The following is a 25,903-nucleotide window of genomic DNA, read 5'->3' as shown; positions in this document are numbered from 1 at the left end:
GGGTGAAACCATTTTGCTATAAATGTTATGTTGAAATTCCATGCATCTAGCAAAGCAATAATTGACAAACTTATTGTAAAAAGGTTCCATTCTGATAGGCAATAACTGTGACAATACTTAGGCAGTACTATAAACAACCGTAGTTACATTCTTTAGTCGCTTACTATAAATGTAGTTTTTTTATTGAGTTACTATTAAGGTTTCAACATTTCCATGATATGATTATGAAGCAGCCAACAACAAAGAAATATCAGTTTACAACTGTACCTCTACTTTACATAATAAGTATACTACGTAGGCAGCTTCGCAAAGGCGTACTATACGAGTACAACCGTAATAATAATACATTCTTTAGTCGCTTACTATAAATGTATGTTTTTTTATTGAGTTACTATTAAGGTTTCAACATTTCCAATACCTATGATATGATTATGAAGCACAGGCCAACAACAAAGAAATATCAGTTTACAACTATGCACCTCTCACATCTATTGATTTCGAACGTTCGTTCTCTTTATATAAATGGATCCTCAATTTTAAAAAGAATCGATTGACAATATTAAAAATAGAAAAAATAATGATTATTTACTATAAAAAAATACATTTATTTTGAACAACACCGACTTATCAGTATTAGTCATTCATTACTATTCATTACGTAGGACGTCAAAGTGTCATAAAATGCTTCCGATGGCCGATCACTAATCATAATATTGAACTTGGCTCTCTCTCATTTCACATTTATATTTTGATGGGATTAACTTTATTGGTAAGGAGTTCCGTCCTTTGTTTTATGAGAATTTGATTAAAAATAATCTACATCTTCTCCTGCAGTCCATTGAGAAAAATCGTCCAGTCTAAGATATTTACTTATTATTTACACAGCTTTCTGATTTCAACATCCCAGCCTATATACGTCCCATTGCTGGGCACAGGCCTCTACTTAGAATGAGGCTTGGGCCTTAGTTTCCACGCAGGCCCAGTACTTGTTTTACAGGTTTGTGCAGATTTCCTCACGATGTTTTCCTTCACCATAAAGCTCGTGGTAAATTTCAAAGCTTTCTGATTTGCTTTCCCACAAACTGCAATGGCTGCAATCCAGGCGGTAAACACAGCAGTGTAAACAATTAAATAAATATAAATCTGAGGCGGAACAAACTAGTTCCATTTCCTATTTAAACAGTCTTCAATTTGCTTCTCCGTGGCACTGAAAGCAAGCCTAGAGTCTAGACAAACCCGTAAATACCTCCTCCGTGACACGACACCCGATCTACAAGGAACAAGAAACAAAGCACTAGTAAGCCCTGTTGGTTAGAGGGTTTAGCGTATTGAACTTGGTGATATTCTCTGTAGTTTTATTAACATGGAACTATTTGAGCTCTGGGTCATTTATTATTCTTGTATATTATTGATTTTTTTTCGTGGGCATATTTAGGTTGACATGGTAGAAGATTCTTTTACAGTTTCCAGGTTATCTAGTAGAAGTGTAGGAAGTATAAAAATAATTATATTTATTTACTACTAGCTTTAGCCCGCGGCTTCGTCTGCATGGAATTCGGTAATCTCGCGCTGTTCCCTCGGGATTCAACACTACTTTAAAACAAAATATATATTTTTTTACTTTTTTCCGCGATAAAAAGTAGCCTATGTCACTCTATGGCCAATAAACTATCTCTATGCTAAAATCACGTTGATCCGTCGCTCCGTTTCGACGTGAAAGACGGACAAACATACAAACACACACACTTTCGGATTTATAATATTAGTATGGATTTTATTTTTTAATCTTACGAGTAAATGCTACCAAATATAGTATTTGACTATTTTTTAAATTTTTTATAAATTATAAGATCACAATGCATGTTATCGAATAGAGTAACAATTTTTAAAGTACCTTTACAAATAACAAAGTTATCATCATCATCATCATCCCAGCCTATATACGTCCCACTGCTGGGCACAGGCCACCTCTCAGAACAAAGTTATAAAGGTTTGAAATTCAAGATTAGACAGAGAAAGACATACTTGCATGTGACGAGTAGTGCCATACTTGCTGCACAGAGAAAAGCGTTTGAGAAAGAGAGGTATACAGATTGTTCAAAAAATCATTATAAATCCTTTTTCCAACCGACTCTGTATTATCTATATTTTCATAGTAAAATATAAAACATGGCGAATTCAGGAGTTGTCAAATACCGTATTATACCTAGTGCCATCCACGAAGACGCGTGATTTTGTCAAAATTAGACATTAATGACATTGTAATAAGAACCACGGCACGCGTCATCGTGAATGACTCTACCTATAAAATGTGACCACGAAAATTGAGGCGGGTAAAGGCTCAAATAATGACCCCTTTACGGGGAAGGGAAACTTTGTGAAGGTGTCCTCATGATGTACATACATCTGAAGATATTCAATGGTGGGTGTGAAGTCCCACTGAGTCCACGTGGCGTCGCCGGGCTCACATAACTATGCCAAATTTCAAGTCAATCTGCCCACTGGAAGTGGGTCAAACTTCAAAAATTTGATTACACACAGACAATAATCAAATGTTTTGCTCCTTGTGTCGATCCTTGTTTTTTGATTGCTCCTCTACCACTCAAAGGTTGACTGGCAGAGATCCCTGCAGGGATAAATCCGCCTTTGTACTTAACACTACAATTTTTTATGACAATTTTTTGTTGTTTCTATTTGTACAATAAAGAGTATAAACAAACAAACAATATAGATGAAAGAAAAAAAAAAAAACCTTATAAAAGGTAAACTCTCTCCATACCAAATTTCGTCAAGATCGCTTGAGTACTTTAAGCGTGAAAGCATAAAAAGATAAACGAAGAAACTCACTTCCGCATTCATACCTAACTAGCTGTTGTCCGCGTAGAATTCGTTAAAGCTATTCCTCGGGAACTATGGATTTTTTTCGGGATAAAAATTATCCTATGTCCTTCCCCGGGATTTAAACTGTAGGTATACCGAATTTCATCTAAATCGGTTAAGCGGTTTAGACGTCATGAGGTAACAAACAAACAAACGGACTTACAAATTATCGCATTTATAATATTAGAGGGATATTAATTAGGATGCTAATCAATACGTACTTTACATTCAGTTTTATTCCACGTTCAATTAATGTCAACATCATTAAGATTGTTTTTTTTGGATATTTTTGTAATTTTTAATTCAATTCCAAATTTTTACTTTTACGGTCATCCCGTAAAACCTAAATTCAAAATACAAACTGAAATATAGATGCACAGAAAAACCAGAAAAATAAGACCATCACTGGGAATCGAACCCAGGTCCTCGGTATTCCGTACCGCGTGCTATACCGCTACACCACTGATAGTCAACGGTACCGACACAAATTTCCCCTATGCACCACATATCTCAGCTTGTTTGTTTCTTATTTTAGCCACTTAAGCAGCAGCAGCAGCAGTGATGTTCTTATTTTTCTGGTTTTTCTGTGCGTCTATATTTCAGTTTGTACATATTTTCAAGTCAACATCATTGTCAAATTTTAATGTTTGAACAATGGTTTAATCCATCAGGCAATGTTTCAATACAATTTGATTGCGAATTTCTATAAAGAACAAGCAAACAGAGTTCTAATTCAACAAAATATTATTCCATTCTGAATGGTAGTTAAAACTGGGGAATCGTAACAGTTCCGCAACAACACAATTCGCATCAAATAAACCAGTTCAATCGAAGTTTTGTTTTAATAACAATCAAACTTATTACAAATATTAATATTGCCCAAACTTATTTGTATCCGGAAAGGATCAAAAACTTTTCAAATATGCCTTTGTAAATATAATTCCGTTTAACCGCGTCTGTTCTGAACTACCTTGTTATTACACGGTTGTTTATGTTTTAATAAAATGGGATGTGACAGGTGCGTGACAGCATCGCTTTGATGAACTTAGTATTGCTGATAAATATAGGCTATTTTTAACCGCCGAAGGGGGTGTTATAAGTTTGACCGCCAAGTGTGTGTATGTTTGCTGTGTGTCTGTCTGTGGCACCGTAGCTCTTAAACGGGTGGACCGATTTGAATGCGTTTTGTTTTTATTTGAAATCAGGTTTTCTAGCGATGGTTGTCTACATGTTTCATCAAAATAGGTTTAGCTGTTTTTGAGATATTGAACTTTGAAGTGACAATGTCGGGAGTTTTCCAACTTTTTTTTGGTTACTTTATATAGTTTCTTTTACCGTAGTCAAACCCGCTAGACACTGAATTAAAACAATTACATTGTTCACCCGCGACCTTATCATATTTTCGTTATGAAAGAAATGTGTGTTCATGCAGTACTTCCACCTCCACACTGTAAGAACATACACAAATCACACAAACCCATCTATCACCACCACCACCACACTACACTGAAGCGTTTCGAACTCAACCAGAGCTCAGTACTCCTACGTCGTGGAGGTGGAGGTAATGCATGACCACACATATAAACGTAGCTATCATATCATTAATGCCCAGCAGTGAGAAGGAAGTAGGTATATAATATACAATACTAGCCTAAACCCGCGGCTTCGCCCGCAATAGAAATAGCTTAATGCCGTCTCATGTATATTATTTTGAAGTGTGTACTTACACAATTCTGTTACCATGGCAAAGCAATAGATAAAGGTCTTAGAGTTTGGCTTGAAAAAGGGTTACGGTAACAATTATTTGAAAGGACGTTTGCTTGCATAACGCCATCTATTGATTGCAAAAGAAGTTAACACATCTTCTTGAGAGCCGAGTTACGGTACGTCACCGTTCTTGGACAGCGCCCTCTATTCTTGTTTAAACTTAAAATATAAAAAATTATCCCACAGGAACATCTTACAGGGATATCAAGTATCCTAGTTTCAAAGTATCCTAGTTTCAGTAACAAACATCTAAACATCCAAACCTTCACAAAATTTCACATTTTTATTATGTATTAGTAACTGGACACCTTTTGTCCCAGGTATACATAGTCGTCAACAACTTCGAACGCAGAGTCTTCGACTATTACGGGAGCTGGCACAACATGGACATTACACATGGCTTTCGTCTTGTCCATGTTCACTTTCAGGCCAACTAGGTCGGAACTCTGCTGAGATCAGCGAGCATAGCACTGAGCACTCAATTTGTATGGTTAATCATTATAAGCACGTAAAAGCCATTTAATGGGGTCCATTAGTCTCCACCCCTAAATGGTGTTCTGTTTGTTTGTTTATACTCTGTATTGCACAAAAAGTAAATAAAAAAAAATTACAAATTAAAAATATTTTTATCATAATGATGTAACTAAAAATGTATGCTTTTCGCATTTTTTCATTTATGTTGCTTCATACCTAATTTTAAGATTCTGAGTTCACGGGAAGTACCCTGTAGGTTTTGATTCCCTTGCGAGTGTCAAAAATTTGCAGCATAAACGCCTGTATTTTTTGATTGCGTTGGCTTAGAAGTTTGATTTTTTCAAAGCTCCAAGGGACAGTAGACTTAATATTTGATATAAATTTCAGCTTGATACCTCCACGCGTTCCTGAGAAAAAAGGGTCTTGACAGACGGACGGACAACAAAGTGTTCCTATATGGAACCCTAAAAAGAGTTAAGTACAAAGGTGGACTTATACCTGAAGGGATCTCTGCCAGGCAACCTTAGAGTGGTAGAGAAGAGCAATCAAAATAAAGATCGACAAATAGAGAAAAACACATAAATGTTTTTTTAAAGGTTGACAATATCAAATACTCTGTGGTCAGTACTATTGCTGCATTAGATCATGTTTTACCACCGATTGCATCACTGTATCTTTTTAATGGATGGGGTAAATAAGTGTCACATAGAAAATGACCTAGAAAACACGCAAACGAGTAATACATGTTGAAAGCTCATTAATAATGGACTGTAATTATTTGTCACTGTTTATAGCATGTCCATGTATCATTAGGTACCTCTTTCTTTATTATGGGAGGGAGGAAAACGAGCAAGTGGGTAATCTGATGGGAAATGATCACCGCTGCCCTTGAGTACTATTGAGTACCAACTACTCAAGGAGAGTCATTGGTCCGTTGCTGGCCTTTTAAGAAAGTATTTAATAAGCCCTTTTCTTGAAAGCTCCGATGTCATAGTGGAGTGGAGTGGACATTTTCGTTACTCAACTCGAGATTGAGAGAAGCATGACTGAGCATGAACAAGCGTGCATCTGATACGACTCTATTTCTAGCGCCGGAAGGACGTGTCAGATATTTTTGCACGCTCCGCTGTGGCAGATATTGATGCTGGTGACTGTACTTATTATTTAGGTATGTTTAAGCTTGTCGAAACGTCAATATCCATCAGCATCACAGCCTATACGTCCCACTACCCAGGCACAGGATTCGTCTCAGAATGAGTGCTTAGGTCGTAGCTTCCACGCGGATCCTGTGCGAACTGGGAACTTCACACATCAAGATATAAAATTCAAAGTCAAAGTCAAAGTCAAAGTCAAAGTCAAAATGAACCTACGACATCAGCCCAGACCCCTAGTCCCCGGCGGCCCTGCTATTCCTGGCTACGGTAGCGGCCACGGTAACGGCGGGGCAGGGGGTGCTACAGTTAATCACCGGCAGAGTCCCGGCTACCAACAACGACAAAGATCGCGGGATCGCGGTGGATGCGGAAGACGTAGGTGATTGTTTCAATATATGTATAATGTGAAACTGAATAAAGGTCGGCACTAGTAACCGTGTACTTAATTAATTAAATTTTACCATAACTTACACCACATCGTAGAACAGAGTAACTACGACTTTTACCTGTATAAATTAATTCGACAACCGGTTGGCCATGTGGTTAGGTTAGGTTAGCTGGGGCAGATATTTGGATGAATAATACGAATGTTTGTTCTCGGGTCTTGGATGTTTAATATGTATTTAAGTATATGCAGGTATGTATTTATCTATATAAGTATGTTTATTTGTTGCCTAGTGTCTATAGTTACAAGCTTTGCTTATTTAGGAACACAACACAAGATACAACAATATGATCAGATAGAAAACAAAATAAATATAAACTACATAAATATACCTAACTATAAAAAGTAAACTTTGAACTTTGCTTAGTTTGGGACTAGATCAATTGGTGTCAAGTGTCCCATGATATTTATTTATTTATTAATTAATTATTACATCTTGTGAATAGTCTTGAATTCCATCTTTATCTTGATTACTTACCTTACTCGTATGTTGTATTTTTTCCCCGCGCCTATTTTTCTGCATTTTTTTTGTTTTCTATTTGGTGTACAATTAAAAGTCATTATAATTGTATTGTATTTTTAACATTAACTCCACGTACCCGACAACATAGTTTTGTATGGTAAAATAATAGTGCGGACAATCTATACGTTCCTTTCCCCGAACTAAATGCTATGGTCATAAAAGTATGTTTCGAGGGAGTAAGAATGTATAACAACCTACCAAAGCCTATTACAGAAGTCAACTCTTTTAACATCTTTAAAAATATACTAAAGGTTCATATTATCAATAACATACCTGTATCCTAAATCTGAATCCGTCCCTGGCGGTCTGTCGCCAGGCGCACGGTGTACGAGTACTTACATTTTATTTAACTTTAACATCAATAACTAGATCTACCCGATATTTGTTTGTTTGTTATATGCAAAGTAATACTCACGTTCGCTATGTACCTATATTTAAGGCATTGTTTTCTTTTGTGAAAATAAAATTCTTTAACCTGAAATAAAAAACACAACTTCCTACAAGATATTTCGACAAAAGCCACCATTACCTACCGCTTGAAACATGAATTGTCGTCCAATATAAGCGAAAATAATGAGTGATAAACTTCCGCAATGAAAATCGTATCTAAAACTTTATTATCTCCAATATTGTACTGTGTGTCATAAATCATAATCCTGTCATTGGGGCTCCTTGAAGCTCAACGCGGACACGTCCTGCCAAGTTCGGCTAGAACCCATTTTTCTTAGTTCAAACTATCTGCTGCAGTGCGGTGGATTTTATTGCTAAGGTTGGCACTTATTGTGTGTTTTACCCGGCTACCCGAAGGAGTGTTATAGTTTGTTTGTATATTATTTTGTTTGTTTGTTTGTTTATTTCTTTGGTCCTCTATGTAGCCTAAACAAATAGACGGGTTTTAACATATGAGTTTTTTTATTATTGTAATTATCTAATTGTAATTATATTTTTAAGTTACTATTTTCACAGGTGCATTAAAAAATTACAACATAGAAAATTATTGAAAAAATTGCAAAAAGTTGACTGCTTCAAAAAAACTTTAAATAAAAACTAAAAAATAAATTAAATAATGCACTGTAATCTAGAAATCTGTTAAGTAACTAAAAGTTCAACAGTCGGCACCCATTACTAGACATTTTTGAGCTTGTCACGACTGAATGGGTCCCGAATGCTGAAATTTTATTTAAAATCTTTAATTTGGCATGTTAATACATAATGGTAGACAATGGTAGACAATGAAAATAACCTAACCATAAATTTTTCATTTTTAATACAAGATTTTTTGCTGACTGTACTTTTTGTTGAATGTACTTGCATTGTCACCCAAACTGCATTTTGCATACCAAATTTCAAGTCGATGCTATTAACCGTTGAAGAGTTCCGTCTGCGGAGACGATCCCGGTTGGACAATCCCGGCTGGATCCTGGCTACCAGGATGTCACTACTAGCTAGATTATTACTTACTTAAGTATTCTAAATTTCAAGTCAATCTGACTACCTACTGGAAGTTGGTCAAATTTTACTTGCAAGTTTTAATTACAGACTGACAGACAGAAAACGGGACAGGTTTAACTAAATAAAAGCTTGTAAAAAACTCTCCTGCATAGGCTGCATACAAAGTAGATATTGTTTATTTTGTTGTCTAGCCCATGGGATAAAATAAGAAAAAATACGTATACTTACTTATACTCGTAATATTTTCTAAAAATCTAACTGATGGACTAATTAAAAATTGTGGGGACACAGTTAAAACTAAAAACTATTAGTTAGATTAAAACTAGACTGTCACGGATTATTCATTTCCATTTATTCCATTAATTGCAATGCAATTATAAAATTACATCTTATTATGTCATACCCCGTGGTTAACCCGCGTGGTGTCGGGTTAGAATTACACTTCTCCATTTCTTCCGTGGATGTCGTAAGAGGCGACTGAGGATATAGGTTAAGGTTTACCGTAGGCGACAGGCTAGCAACCTGTCACTATTGTACCGTTTTTGTCAAACTTAAAACCTAAAATTGCTAAAAGTGGCTCCGAAGCGGTAATGTTTTCGTGTGCTCTGTCTACCCCATTTGGGAATACAGGCTTGATGTTTGTGTGTATTTGTATCTTATTACATTTAACCATAAAAGGTTTGCCACACACCTGGTAATCGTCACAAACTCACTACATCGCTAAAAAAAAACTATCACAAGTGTAGTTACCAAAGTAAAAGAAACAAACCGCGAGAGTTTACGTCAGTTCGAAACTTAGCACCGATATAAATTTAAGCGTTTACTGCCAGAATTTCCCCGCATTCTGTTTAGATCTACTTTATTCGCACAAATAGAAAATAACGCTGAATATTTCCGAGAATAAGACAATGAAATAAACCGCCAAAAAAGTCGTAAAAATGGTAGTATTTGTTTACTGCCACGGTACTCCATCCGAGTAAATTTTTCTGGAATGCCAGTGGTGCAACGACTGTTCGAGCAAGTTCCAATTCGGAATAAAACATTGAAGACTACACTTTGTCGTCGTGTTAAGTGTTTTCTTAATAAAATGCGGTCTTAGACGATGCAGTTTCCGTGATTACGTTTAGAATAAACCAATGCAGTTTTCCAGTCATACTAAATCGAAAAAAAAGCCGTGGTGACCAAGTGGTTTGCTCTATGGCCTCTCAAGCAGAGGATCGTGTGTTCAAATCACTGAGTTTTTCTAATACATGTGCGAAATTACATTTGAGCTTTACCATGATCTTAACGGTGAAGAAAAACTGTGTAAAAAAACCGAACAAAGTTGCGAAGCAATTCAATAGTGTGTGCGAATTTCCCAATCCACACTGGGTCCGCGTGGGAACTACGGCTCAAACCCTTTCCGTCTGTGAGGAGGCCTGTGTCCAGCAATGGGGCGTATTATATACGTATTATATAGGCTGGGCTGGGATGCTGATGATGATGATCGTGACTAAATCTGACAAGTTTCTTGCGCAGTCTTCTTCACAATAAGTTTTTACTTCAATTGTACTCGTCGTACAGTCACTAGCACCAATATCTGACACAACAAGCGTGCATAAATATCTGATACGACTCTATTTCTAGGGCCGGAAGGACGTGTCAGATATTTTTGAACGCTCCGCTGTGGCAGATATAAGTGCTGGTGTCTGTACCATTAAGATATGCGTTTTTTAAAATAAATTGCTACCTATTGGAAAATTCATCGGCACCGTGAACCCGGGGCTTTAACCAGAGGATTAACTAGCCACCAGAGTTATTTGATTGCGATCGCAGAAATGTTAGGCAATACGGCCTCATGTCGTCCATCATGGTGAACGTCCAACGCTGTGCTTGCCTATCCGCAGTCTCCAGCCGAGAACTTTTCGGTCCCAACGGTTATCGAGCAAAAACCTTAATAAATAAATAAATATCATGGGACACAGTCTTGTCACGAATACCTACTTATTTTTTTTTCTAATTCTATCCTTGGTAATAATGGTCTACACACGGTGGTATAGAACCGTACCAAAGAAAGTTTGATTTGCACTCGGGTTGGTTATCGTATACTTCAAGTTTGTTTTGTTAAAATTAAACTTAATTTCACAACGGCGAAGTTTTAAAATCAATCGGAATCTTGCGAGTCGATCTATGCAAAAGTAAGCAGTTTGGCTATATTAGGGACTTAATGGGTATCCAGAGTTAGTAATTGTGGGCAACAAATCACAGATGGTCCCACGGGAAAGCAGTGGACGCAGCGATGCTCGGTTTCCGGTAATTGCGTTGAATGCAATTGAATGCAATGGATTTCAAATAAAATTTCTAAGCTAAAATCATGTTTTATTTATAGCTAATGCAAAAAAGAATTGAAAAGCAGGCCTTTGTTACAGAATCCAATTTAAGGTTTTTAAAAAATAAAAGTATTCGTTTCAGCCATTTCAATCGTGAAAAATGTTAAGAATTACCCCTAATTAAAAATTTCCTACAAAATTGGCTAGTTTATCCATACGCATCCAGAAAATAGTTTTCTAGGTGAAAAACTAATATACAAGGTGTTAATGAAGTTACTGAAAACCTGAAAGTAGTCGTTCAGAATCGAGAGTAGGTAGAATCCAATTATATTTGACTTTAAAGCGGGTTGTGATTTTTTTACATCCCGTTCTTAAGGTGCCGAGTCTAAAAGTTATGAATTCAGCATACATCCATTAAATGTCTTAACGAGGTTGCATGAGAACCATTAATATAATTAATTTTAACAATGGCCGTTCAGTTTGATTTTGATACACATAAGTTTTTGGTAAAACAAGGTTTTTTTTGCCGTCTGTACTTGTATTGTCACCCAAACTACATTTGCATACCAAATCTCAAGTCGATGCCATTAACCGCTGAAGAGTTCCGTCCTGTGGAGACGGGCCGGACTACCAGGATGTCACTATCAGATTATTGTATTGTCACCAGATTTACATAAGTTTACCACAAGTCGATCGGAATACTGGAACTGGTTCAAATTTAACTTGCAAGATTTGAACCAAATAAATAACAAGTAAACGAACAGGGCAAGTTAACCCTTTATAAGGCCCCATTTATTGGAGCATACTACCACAGAATCAAAAGCAGCTATCGAATACATACCTGACAAAGAATATTTTTAAAGCTAGTCGTATTTTCAATAATTACAATGGAAATTGTGACGTAATTTGAAAGCAATAAGGTTTAGTTTCCAACTTAATGCAAGTGATCGCTAAATCGCCTCTACCTTATTAAGGGTTAAGTAAAAGCTTGTAAGAACGGCGAAGCACAACTAACAAGTAGGTACTTAGAGGTGCAATTACGAGTACCTAGAGTTCGAAAATACGAGTAAGTACATAGATTTACAGACTGAGCAAAATATAACTAATATTTTTTTGAAACAATTAGGTACTCATACTCATACTCATACTCTTTTATTGGTAATATCATTATTACATGTCATTTTGTTAAATTAATCTAATATATTCTAAGAACTAATTAATTAAATAATTTCAGTAAATAATAGCCGTTGGCTGAAATTTAAGGAACTCATCAAAAGTGTAGAATGTGTGCTCGACAAGCCAGTTTTTCAGTCTCGAAAATACATGCAATAAACTAACTTAAAATAAAAAAGCTGTCGGGGTGTCTGCGGGTTTCAGTTGTTTCATTAACACTTTTTTTATGTAATGAGAGTAACATACCGAACTGATATTAAAACTTATGAAACTTATTTTTTTTATATGGAACGTTAACTGGTCTTATAAATTACGCTACCACTACACGCGTGGGACCTTGCTGATATTAAAAATTCAAGGTAAAAAATAACTCTACATGACGTAATATGTCGGCGGCCGTTAAATCCGCCAATCAGCCGAAATTCCTAGGCATATCGTGAAATGGCGCCATTTCATGAATTTGCTAAGGGACATCCGCCATATCGTTAAAAATTCACCGTTTAACGATTTGCCTAATGACGTTTAGGTAGATCATGAAATTCCTAGGCATATCATGAAACGCCGCCATATCGGTTGTGGCACTTCGCCGGCCGCTGCCGTGGCACGCTCGCTTCGCTCGCTCGGTAGTCATAATTCAATTAACTACTAGTCGTGCCTAAATTTTTCTTTTTTTCGGCGTATCACGATGTGCCCGGTATAGAGCTAGGAATATCGACGAATGCATTGCTCTAATCGCTCTGCCGTCTTGTTTCTCAGGCACATCTTGATATGCCTGGGCAAACGTTTAGGCATATCGTGAAATGGCGCCATTTCACGATATGCCTAGAAATTTCGCGATCTGAAGGATTTAACGATCGGCCGCCGACTTACATAACCTTTAGCCAGCAGGTTACATAGACGTACTCATAACTCTTCCCAGAATCACACCACTATTGGAAATCAAATTCATATTCCTGAAATATTATTTGAACGCTGGCAACCCTGCGCGGAGTTGCTCCCAAACGTGCCGGAATTTAAATAACTGGCCATTAAAATAGTATTAAACGTTACATAACTGCTAGTTATTTTTTACTGTGCACTTAACGGGCACATGTTTAAAGTGCATATGTGACCTAGTTACACGTGTATAACCGAATTCACTTTTACAATTGTCTAGTTTTATATTTGACTAGCTGTTGCCTGCGACTTCGTTTGCGAATAGTTCGTTTATCGCTATCCCGCGAGATCTACGCTATTTTTAACCCCGATGGAAAAAGACGGGTGTTATAAGTTTGACCGCTATGTGTGTCTGTCTGTGGCGCCGTAGCTCTTAAACGGGCGGACCGATTTGAATGCGGGTTTTTTTTATTTGAAAGCAGATTTTCTAGCAATGGTTCTTAGACATGTTTTATCAAAATCGGTACAGCCGTTTTTTTGAGATATTAAACTTTGAAGTGACAAAGTCGGGAGTTTTTTATAACTTTTTATTGGTTAGGTTATCTACGCTATTTAAATTGTGTGGTTGTTTTAGATAGGATTTAAAATGGCTATAAATATCATATCGTCTAAACCGCACATTAGTTTAGATATTGGGGTAAAATAATACTACGTAATATATTATTAGTACTCTTATACGTACACCTACATTGTCATTTTTAAAATTCATTTGAGAATAAGCTTATCGAATCAGTTTGATATCTAAATTATAAATGAATACATGCTTGAACTTATGTTATATATAACTTAAATATAACATACATTAAATAATTTAAGGCATACATTTATTTGTGCGTTGAGTAAATAATTTCAAAGAAGCACATACTCGTACAAGCTTATAGTTAGTCTTTATACGTAATAAGAACAGAAGGCATGTTTGTTTCATTAAACAGTTTAAGACTCTCGTGTTCAGAAAAATAATTATGTTTCTAAAATGTAGTTTTACACGTGCTCAAATAATACCAGCCAATAACAATTTAGCTTAACACAACGCTTTTACCAGTGTTTCTCTGTTAACAAACTGTTGTTAACTATAACTTGAGAAAACCTTGTTGAAAATACCTTTTCTGAATGTGGGTTATTTTCTACCGCGTTTCGGACGGAGCTAGAATTTGCAAGGAAATTTAATAAAGTCTAGCCTTACGGTGGCAGTGGACGAAATGTTCATTAGCGAAACACTTGTTTCGTTGTGCCCCGCCATATCGTTTAGAAGCCGCAGCTTAATAACAATAAAGTGCTGTGTTTAAACGTAACTGTATATTGTAAAAGTACCCAAAATAAAATATAAGTGGAAGCTTTTTCGTGTTATGTTTCTCTTTTAAGTTTTTATATTACTTGTGCAAATGCCGGCAACAGACCAAGAATGGCGGAAACAATATACCTACTACTATAATATTGTTATGGTAACCAACACAAAGTTGGAAAACCCCCGGCTTTTTCACTTCAAAGTTCAATATCTCAAAAACGACTAAACCGCCACAAACAGACACACATAGCGGTCAAACTTATAACACCCCTCTTTTTGCGTCGGGGGTTAAAAACGCGACGCCACGCCACGTCGTCCAACGCATGTTTAGTAATGACTGACTAGTAAGTACTGACACGCATTGCGTGGCGTGTCACAGGCGTCGGGTTTTAATAAGTATCTCCGCAATATGACTCTCCTTGAGTTGTTTTGTTGGTACATACTCATGGGCGCTGGTGCTCATTTCCCGTCATATGACCCGAATGCATATTTGCATAAAAGTTACTTTTTCATAATAAAAAAAATCTATTAGCATATGTACAGTCGAGTTCATAAACTTGTGAGCAAAATTTTGATTAAAATATCTCAATACGACTCACGACTATTATTAATGGCATAGAAGCGTCTTCAGATATTTTTGATCAAATTTTTGCTCACAAGTTTATGAACTCGACTGTATGTTCTCCTCAAAATTTAAAACCACTTTACGATCACCATAACCTGGTTGACTTGAAATCTGGAACGGATATTTGGATGTACAATGCTAGTAGTCTCAAAGAAAATCACCTTTCATGTTTTTGTTACATAATATAATTAAACATCAAAATACAAATACAAATTTAATACAAATATCTTTATTTTGCGTAAAAATGTGGTACAAAAGCTGGTATTACATTTTATGGTCTCACGCATTTCACCAGAAACTGGCATGCAAAATGAGCACAGAAGAGGCAGTAACAAAAGTGTATGCTTAATATAACGAAACATGCCTTGACAATCATTTACAGTACCTACTTAAGTTTAATATTATAATGTCAACATGAACGCCTAATAACGTGATAACAAACAGCTCAACTCACGACTCTGTCGTTAGTGTTAACTTAACATTAACTTTGTCTTTGCCAGATACAACATTAAATTGTAACTCGTACATAATTCCGTACTGAACGAAACCCTAAAAATGTGAATATTTCACATAAATATTGAGGTACACGAATTGTATGCATTTAATTTTATTAACTTGTGTACCAAGCCGAGCAGGTAACGCAAACAGCAAAAAAATTACATGTTCCCGTAACTTTTTTTCATTAACGTTAACAGTAACGTTTTCCAAATTGATTGACGATGAAAAACTTTCCTACATAATTAAAACTGTGTATTCTTTTATAATATTTAAATACCAGATTAACCCCCCTGTTTCACCATCCATTGTGATAAATGTGATGCCGTCTCTGTTTATTTTGTTCGAATAGACGAAAACGGCATTACATATATCCGTCAAATAAAATTAGTCAATAGGTGGTGCAACAGTCCCTATCAGATTTCAAAAGCCGTGGTGGCCTAGCTTTGAGATTTGACCTATGGGCTCTCAAGCAGAGAATCTTTTCACACCCGGGGCTCACATTACAGAGTTTTTCGAAATTCATGTGCAAAATCACATTCGAAATTTACCACGACCTTTACGGTGGGAGGCAAAACATCGTAAGGAAACCTGCATACCCTGAGAAGCAATTCAATGATGTGTCTCTGGGCCCGCCTAAGAACTACGGCCCAAGCTCTCTCATTTTGAGAGGAGGCCTGTATCAGCAATGTGATGTATATAATGTAAGCTGGGTTGACGATGAAATGACTTCAAGCAACAATGCGGATGCGGTCTTATCGCGTCCTTCCATAGAATCCGCGGGTATTACGAATAGCACAGGGTCCGCCTAAGACCGACCTTTACTCATCTGTTTAATAGATAAAAGCGTTTTGTACTAAATTTAGTATGAAAAAAAAGTGACTAAAAAATTCCTGGCCAAAATAATAAAACAAAAAAGGATCATCATTCATCAAACCACATTTTTTGCAAATAACCCTGAGTCATCATGTCTGCAATTAAATAGCGCTTGTGATATAAGATTTATTTATTAAGCACATGGGTGAAAAATAACTATGGTATCGACTTACCTGCCAACCTTACGTCACAAAAAAATAGATAACCCGACCTTTACACATTTCATTATGAGTAGTTGGTATGGCAGAGGTTGGTATTAAAGTAAGTTTATTCGTTAAATTTATGACTGCGATGTTAAAATAAAAACGTTTATTTTTTATTTTTAATGCCACTTATAATATATATAATATAGTAAATATTATAAATGCGAAAGTTTGTAAGTCTGTTTGATTGTTTGTTAATATCACATCTAAGCCGTTAAGCCGATTTACTCGTAGATGAAATTCGGTAAGTATAGAGATAATTTGAGCTCCAGAAAAAGAGATAGGATAGTTTTTATCCCGGAAAATTTCATAGGTCCCGCGGGGTAGCGATAAACGAATACTACGCAGACGGAGTCACGGGTAACAGGCTAATTATAATTTGAAGAGGATTCTTTTCTCGAACACTCCCGACGTATTTCTTAATAGACTACAATATAAAAATACTTTTTCACTTCTCATGCTCGTAAAGTTGGTGTTTATGCTGGATCTAGGCGACATAAAATGACTTTTTATGCACTAGTGCATAAAATAAAATCTTCCTCTAATACCAACTCAAGACCAAGGTTTTCAGGTGTCAACAGCCACAAACAAAAAAGTTTCTATATATTTTTTAATTTATATAAAACTAAAAATCAATCATAATAAATCAGTAAAATTAAAATAATGGAATTATTATTAATGCATAAAAAATAAAAGGTACATAGAAAGTGAATTATTGTTTCCACTGTTGCTATTTCATTTCCTCGCAATCTAAGTGAAAAGCAAATTGTAAAACTCGAGCATTAAACCCATTTTCCCCTCGACGTGTCTATCCAACTTCGCCATACCGGCTCGGGTGGCTATATGAACATCTTGGGTAAAATGGCTCGTTTTATGCTCTTGTTGTACAATCTACTATTTATCCGAGGGTGCAAATCCTCCCTAATTCGGATCTTAGACTAGGAAGGGTAAATTACCATTTCTTCGCAAAATAAACAATTCATAACAGCGCTTAATTTAAATTGGATTCCTCGCCACAAATAAATGAGATCCCTCAGTTATTAAACTGAACGTAAACGCAAATCACTGCCTTTTATGTCTGTATCTCGGGAGCCCCTCAGGCCACACGCTGGTTCCAGAAACAGTCGAAGAAAGGACAATAAAACAGCACCTCATAAAACTCCATTAACGTAAAATGTTTTTACTGTATGAGTCGTTAAGTACGCTAAAGTATGTAGGCTCATGACGTGCTTTGAACGAATTGTTTTCCGGGCATAAAATTATTAACCCCACTGTAATGGATTTGTAAATGCGAGGGTTTTACTCCGACACAATGCCGTTACTTAACCGTATGTGTGCGCTAGCTTTAATGATAGCAAAGAGTGGTTACTATTGTGAGGTATTTTAATATCTAGGACACCAAATGGGAATAATTTTCACTGGGGAATATGCTGGAAGTAGCATAATTTACGAATATACTGACACTAATAGGATTTAAATGAAACTGGACAAGTGATATTAGGTACGGAAATATCCTGTGTTACTTTAAATACCATACACTTCTCATAGGTTTTGCTGTACTTTCTATAAAGTACAAAGTAAAGTAGTAAGCCGTGGTGGCCGAGTGGTTTGACCTATTGCCTCTCAAGCAGAGGATCGTGGGTTCAAACCCCGGCTCGCACCTCTGAGTTTTTCGGAATTCATGTGCGAAATTACATTTGAAATTTACCACGAGCTTTACGGTGAAGGATAACATCGTGAGGAAACCTGCACAAACCTGCGAAGTAATTCAATGGTGTGTGTGAAGTTCCCAATCCGCACTGGGCCCGCGTGGGAACTACGGCCCAAGCCCTCGCATTCTGAGAGGAGGCCTGTGCCCAGCAGTGGGACGTATATAGGCTGGCATTATTATTTTATTATATAAAAGTCAGGGTGCGCTTCTTCTTCTTCTTGTTGTTGTAATGAATGCGACAATGTCACAGATTTCAATTTCTAAGATGAGTGGTTCGCTTTGCTTCTATGCGAAGTACTTACACCCATAAAAACGCGCGAAATCTGTTATATTTAAATACATTTTAGACTGAATTAAAATTACATAATGGCTGTCGAAGCAAGTGTGCTCCCCGCGTGCCAGCACCCTTACAACCCCCGACTATGCAAACATTCTACTTAAGTGCCTTTTGATTACACAGTGTACACGAATCCTAATTCACTCTTTCATTCCAGGGAACCCTCTCAGCTGTAATTGCCGGCTCTCGTGGATATACCACTTGCGGAACGAGACTAAGGACAGTACCCTGAAGCATGCCCTTGAAAAAATATCATGTGTCGCCGATCCCGTAGATAAACATCCAGAAGACAACAACGCAATCGACGAGAACACACTAGCTGATGAAAATTACGAATACTACGATAAAGGTGAGGAAGAGAGCAAAGAGAAATTACAAGCAAAGTTTACTAAACTAGTAGATATACCGCTTGAGACGCTCCCGTGTCCGAAGGAGTTGATGCAGTCAATAGACGAATCGTATGGACACCCGATCCAGAACGAGATCAGATTAAAAGCGTACTCAAACGTCGCTAGTGTCGCACCTAGCTTAGTGATCGTCCTAATGGTTATATTAATTTAAATGTTAAGAAAGAAACAAACGTATTTGTGATATTAGACGATATTCTAGTAGCAGTTCCAGCATATTTTGATCTTTTCAGCCCAGTTTCGGCCGGTTGCCTTTTCTGAATGGCTGTATGATTTATATTCTCGATGATTTCTGCGCCACTGCTCTGACATATTGATATCAACGTAGACATATGTAGTCGTAATTGTAAATTGAACGTGTCAATTTTAAGTACTTTTCGTGTATGATTGATTCTCTTGTTGGATAACGTTTGTAATATATTAATGTTAAATTATATGTAAATTGTACGATACTGTTAAGCATGTTAACAAATTAATGATGTTTTAACTGTTGATTCATAGCATATTATCATACTATATTCAAGTTATGTTTCTATGTTACTTTAATAATATACCTTTCAAAAAATAATAACTGTACTGACTGACAGACAACGCACAGCCTAGTCTATTAGAGCTAAAGACATTAAATCCGGCAGTCATATTCCTTAATTATTATAGACGTCCACTAAAAAGGGATTTTTTCGAAATACTAACGGGATAAAGAAATAACCTATTTTTTGGTTCTTCCACGGGATCAAAGCCTAGGCCCTAAGCTAGTTGTTGGATTTAAAAAAAATTGTGAATATTTTTCTCAAATGTTATTTTGCTCTTCATTTTGTTCAGAAAAAAAAAATACTAGATACTGTGTACTCGAAAAACAAACTTGACGACCAATTTTTTTTTTTTCATACTTAGCGATTGTTATCATCAACGTAATCTCTATTTTCTCTGTGTACTTAAAAAATCTAGAAATGTTTAACGTCGAATAAAAATTTCTAACTTTGTCTAGCCCCATGTGGCCCTAAATTAGTTTCTTTAATTTAAGTACCTACGAGTATTTAAACAAAATTTTGATAGTTTTTATCACCTATTATCAGTAAACATTTACTGCTATTCTTGTTAAATCTCTGCTTCGATTAATATTTTTACTTCTTTTAATTTACTCTCAATTAAATAGAAATCCTATGTACAAATACTCTTTATCCCCCATTATCCTTCTGTACAGTAATATACTTAATCTACATAATTTTATTTGATGTTGAAATCGCTTTGATTCATTGTAGTATAACAAACAATATCATTTACTAGGCTATGTAATCTAATTCTGTTGTAATAAATATTTCTACCCGTGTTTGATCTGTTTTTGTTCGAAACTCCATTATCTTGGTAACTAGTCTGCGTATAATGTGTTAACTTCGGTTTACACACAATGTTTGAGTTATAAGGGACTACGGGTATACCTACTTACACCCAGAAAGCACCATTAATGGTTTCGCTAAGTGACGTAAAACAAATGTTTCTGAGTGCTACAAGACTTTCTTAAGTAAACGTAAATAAAAATAATAAGCTATCACTACACTTCGTATTTTTAAAGGTATTGTTTAGACAACTTGAAAACCTTTTTGCTTGAAAAATAGTCTCGTAAGACTGAAGTCTCGCATGCCCTTTTTTGTAATAGGTACTTATTTTGTGAACTTTTTAGAGATGGTTAATATTTAGATATTTGTTTGAAAGAATAAGAAACAAGCCCTCGAACGGTATTACCCTGAGGCATTGTTGAAAAATATTAAAAGTTTTTAGGCTCACCCGAATTCGGGTAAAAGTGGAATTTAAGGAATTTGAGGGATCGTTCCATATTCTTATCTAACCAGCCTATATCGATCCTCAAAGAGTAAAAATGTATACATGTTTTACATGGCTCTGAACAAAATAATGATAAACTGAGCTTATCGTCACACAGCGTGTACACTAAATATTACTTTTAAAAATATTTCGAAATGTTTCGTCTCGCGAAAGCAGGTCCAGTTACCAAATTTAAAGGCTTAACCTCTCATATGACAAATTAAAAAAAAACCTGCTCCTTTAGAACGCCACGACGAACGACATCTCGACACTGGTTGCCGGCAACCCTTGCGTCACTGGGAGGCCTGCCAACGCTTCGTCTTCTAGTTCGTGGTCGCCAAACAAATACCTTTAGACCGTAATAAAAATGTAATCAAATTCGCTACGAATCTGTCAATAGCTAAAAAAATTACTTACATTATGATAACTACAGACTTACCAGTGCCATAACTGACTGACAGATAATCATGCTCAGCCTAAATGGGTACTTGTACTTACGAACCAACTGATTCGTAATCGACTGTATCCTTCACAGCATCAGTCATAGTGAAGTCGCATTGCTTGACAAGGGTTTCTAGAAGCTTGTGAAAACGTCTTACGGTGGGTTACAAATCAAAATGGTTTAATAGTATATAGTACTTATAATTCACTAAATATTAAGATCAAAGTGGCTTAAAATGTCTCTTCGGGTGAGTACGAGAATTTGAATTTTTTTGGAAGCCTTCCCAAACGAACCCAACGGCCAAGCTACGATATCACTGCTACTGGAGGTCATCAGCGAGAGCTACCTGTAGATACAGTGTGTTACTGGCAGCCAGGCTATTTTACCCCACTGCTTAAGGGAGGTTAAAGTAACGTATTTCTGTAACTTAACACAAGTAATAATCAAAGTATCTGTCAGCTGTAATATCCACTTACTTGTCATTTACTTTGCTTTACATTTCTGGCAATTATAACTTTGTTAGAAAGTTAAGAAAGTCTAAATTTTAGTTTATTAATTAAATTAATGTCATGATTAAGTTAAAGAAATACGTTACTTTAACGAATACGACGGCATCTGAAGTATCAATCAATTACTGTTATTAAACGAGTAGTATTTTCATGTCCATTATATAGAATTTTACTATTTAGTGTCAATTGACAAAATGAAAAATGTACGGGTGTACGATGGGCAACGAAAGAAATAATTTATTGACAGAGCATGATAGTTACGAACTTTTCCGATAAAATACTATAGTAACTATTTTGCACAACATCTATACCTACATATATTGTGAGAAGTAACTTAGTAGGTACCGTAAAAATAAACGCATTATAGAACAATGTGCGTTTTAAAATCATATTAAATGCGAAAGTTTGCGAATGTTACGTGTGTTTGTTTGTTAGTCCTTCACGCTAAAAGGGCTAGCTAGATGGACGACATTCTGAGAAGAGGCCTCTGCCCTGCAGTGGGACGTATTGGTACAGGCCAAGTTATGACTAGTCCTACTAGAGCTGGGTCGTTACGTATTTTTTGTGAAGCGAAACGTACCTAACAGTTTATTTTTGACAAATAACAGTTTCGAGAAACAGTTACTTAAAAATCAGTGTCTTTGCTACGGCTTGGTTTCGTTTCAAAGGAAACGAAAACTTCGTTATCAAATGTAACTCCTTAGGATATTTGAACAGTTTGCTTCAAGAAACAGTTTGTTTGGTTCTGAAAACTGTTTTTATATATCATAAAACGTTTGTCGTGAAACTAGTTTAAGATAAGAATCTGCTATTTGTTGTTGTGAGAAAACTTCCTCATGTCAACGCATGTATCTGATAGTCTGTGGTATAGTTTCTCAAGTCGAAATGTATTTCTAAAGAAACTGTTTTCATCATCTTTAGTACTACTACTATGCATTTTGATTTGCTTGTGTTTTAAAACTTGCTAAAAAGACAGATGGACATCAAAGTGACCATTGGGAGTCACAATCTTTCTTTTTGAGTCACAAGACCTTAGGATTTAACTAAGGATCATTATCGTCAGCCGAAAGATGAAGACGGCTGGACAAGGTGTAAACGCTCAAACAACTGGTTCTACACCACTTGAATCCATCGGACTCCTACGACCTTCACCAGATCGGGTACGTATTATAATGTATAAATTTAAAATACATATCGGTTGAAATACATACAGTTGAAATACCGAAAATACCCACCAGATCATCAGTCCACTTTATGGGAGGCCTACCCTCGCCGCGTCTTCCACTACCTACTTATCGCCTCTCAAGAACACTGACACTTTAAGTTTGGCAATTCTTCGGGCTACGACGCGTCGCGTCACGATGTTTTGGAAAATTATTAGAATGCTTAGCTCCGTTGGTATAGGTTCGGTTTCAACTTGAACATTGAATAATTGTGTTACTTAAAAAAATACAGCTTGACTGTTCGAAATCATTAGCTCTTCAAACAGCAGCCTCAAACACCCTAAACTTGGCAGTGTATCTTATAAGATACATAATTTTAGATCATCTTTTTCTATTTTTTTTATGTTAATTTTGTTAGCTCTACAAGAATCTAACGAGGCTTGAATTCAGAAGGCCTACTACGAAACACGAAACTCGAAATTCGTATCGTACTGTCCCTCTCGCTCGCGTATTAAATAGTATAAGTGTCAGAGGGACCGCACGACACAAACTTCGAGTTTCGGGTTTCGTAGTAGCCCTGCAGTACACTTGTCTCAACTTGCCAAGTTTAGGATTAATAAAGTATCCAAATATTTATATTAATAATAGTTTTTACAAACTACCCAAAAACAATTTAGCACCTATTACGATTCTCAAACTGGGGAATATTAAAAGGTAGGTATCTATGTATTACCACTATAAAAAAATAAAAGAACAACTTAAACCTATAACCTACAATAAGTAAAACCTAACAAGATTAGAATGAATAGTTATTTGTGTATAAGATATTCTTCCCATCTGCCTATTTTTATTTGCTTTTTAATGTCATTTTTATAATTTATGATGTATTATATTGAATTAATGAACTAAACTAAACTAACTATTGCACTTATCTATAAAAAAAGATGCCAGAAATAGCTTTGAAATATTCACATCCGGCTGGCGTACAAACGCTAACGGCCGGTTTGAGATATTTTCACTGAAGCACATAAAATTTAAGTAGATATTGCATACCTACAGTACGTAAGTAACGTTGGATGTTGGATTGAAGTAATGTTGGATGAAGAAAGTACGGGGAAAGCGAAACAGTAGTTAATATCCATATTTAATTTTTATCCAATCATAATCCAATATTTTAAACTAAATACGCCAAATTCCTCTTTCTTAACTTGTATCTAAAACCTGCTAGTTCAAAAGATATTCTGAGAGATAACCAAAATCACATTGTACCTAAATGATTTGAACGAAAGCAAAGTCCATCCCAGCTGACTATTTATTCTGAAAACACTTTTATAGCCATGTTTAGCAGTCGACATCAGAGATTTTCTTAATGGTACGGTAGATAAGTTGGAAGCGACCTTTCATTTCTACGAGATAAAAGGACAGGGCGGCGAGGTACTTACTCTTACTTATTTGAAATGAATAATTGGTTGACCTCGATAAAAATACCCCGTGATTCACTGAACGTTCGCTTTTATTCACAATATCTCGCTTTGTATTGTTTAGTTCTTTTAAGGGTTTCGGGAAAAAACGTTATTGTCAGTGCTATTGTCTATGTGCCTTCTTTGTCTCAGCCTTTGTTAACTTTTATCACAATCACACAATATTTCCTCGGCAATAATAATAATGAAGCGATTATGAAAGAGGGAGAGAGAACATATAAATGAAACCGCTTGGGTATAAAGTCAAACAAATTGAAAATATCAACTTTTTTCATTAATAAACCTGCAGGTTTTTTGTAGGGAAAATTGCTAAAACATTTTCCAATCCGACTAAGGCTCTAATCCCGTAGATATTTAAAAAAAACCGTAGCTCAGTGGCATCCGGGCGGCGGAACATGCTGCCAATTTGGATGAGTTCCAACATCAGGCCACAACTTAACGTTAATCTCGCACTGCAAATTGGTCGGATTACATGCAGTTTAATCGGTGTTATAATAAGTAACTTATCTTAAGTCTTGTTGACAGCGCGGAAGACAGTGAATTATTCGAAGTAAACCACAGCAGATCCATGATCAAAATTTAAGTGGATGTACTCTCCGTTACCAACAATCGGCATCAGCAGTCGAAATCAGCATAGTCCCCGCGGGACAGGGATAAACAAATTCTTCGCAGATGAAGTCTCGGGCAACAGCTAGGTAGAGCATAATTATTTTTTACTTTTTAGTTGTCTTTTTTAGCTGCGTTTTTATTTTTATTTTTGCTGGCGTTTTTTTATGTCGGGGTTTTTTTTAATTTAATTTTTTTTATTTCATGTTTTTTAAACTTTGATTTTTTTTTAAGTGTACTAGTGTGTTCGATATCCTGGCTGCAGCATCAGCTCATCTTGTTGCCACCATTGCATTGTATGTAGAATCAAATACTGATCAAAAGGAATCAAACGACATCTCTGCTATTATTTTTTCAAGAGTATACTGGTGTGCTGGATATCCTGGCTAGCATCAGCCAGCTCGTCGTGTTGCCACCACTGCATTGTATGTAGAATCAATTACTGATCAAAACGAATCCAAACACGACATAATTATGTGCTATTATTTTTTATAGAGTATACTAGTATGCTGGATATCCTGGCTGCAGCATCAGCTCATCCTGTTGCCACCATTGCATTGTATGTAGAATCAAATACTGATCGAAACGAATCCAAACACGATATATCTGCTATGGTTTTATCAAGAGTTTACCTACTAGTGTTCTGCATATCTTGGCTGCAGCATCAGGTCGAGAATTCCATAATCTTGCATAGTTATATAGCATATATGGGTGTTTCAAATTTTAGGTCCCAAATATGTTTGGAAGTAAAGTAAATACCCGTTATTCGTCTAAGATTCCTACCGCAGCTAGAGGCTAAGATGGGATACCTCAAGTGCCAGTAATTTCA

General features: G+C 36.1%; 1 protein-coding gene across 1 annotated transcript in view; it reads left to right on the top strand.

The window, feature by feature from the left end:
• The window catches only part of LOC141429437 (uncharacterized), a 60,792-nt gene extending 40,462 nt beyond the window's left edge, over window positions 1–20,330 (top strand). Inside the window, exon 3 of the mRNA XM_074089743.1 lies at window positions 18,803–20,330. Within this exon, the coding sequence (XP_073945844.1) occupies window positions 18,803–19,206 (404 nt within the window). The 3' untranslated portion in view covers window positions 19,207–20,330. The remainder of the gene's footprint in view (window positions 1–18,802) is intronic.
• The last annotated feature ends 5,573 nt before the right edge of the window (window positions 20,331–25,903 follow it).

The sequence above is a fragment of the Choristoneura fumiferana genome, chromosome 7 (assembly GCF_025370935.1).
Source record: "Choristoneura fumiferana chromosome 7, NRCan_CFum_1, whole genome shotgun sequence".
NCBI classification, from domain to species: Eukaryota; Metazoa; Arthropoda; class Insecta; order Lepidoptera; family Tortricidae; genus Choristoneura; species Choristoneura fumiferana.
Note: the sequence above shows the minus strand (reverse complement) of the source record. Positions and strands in the feature narration are given on the sequence as shown.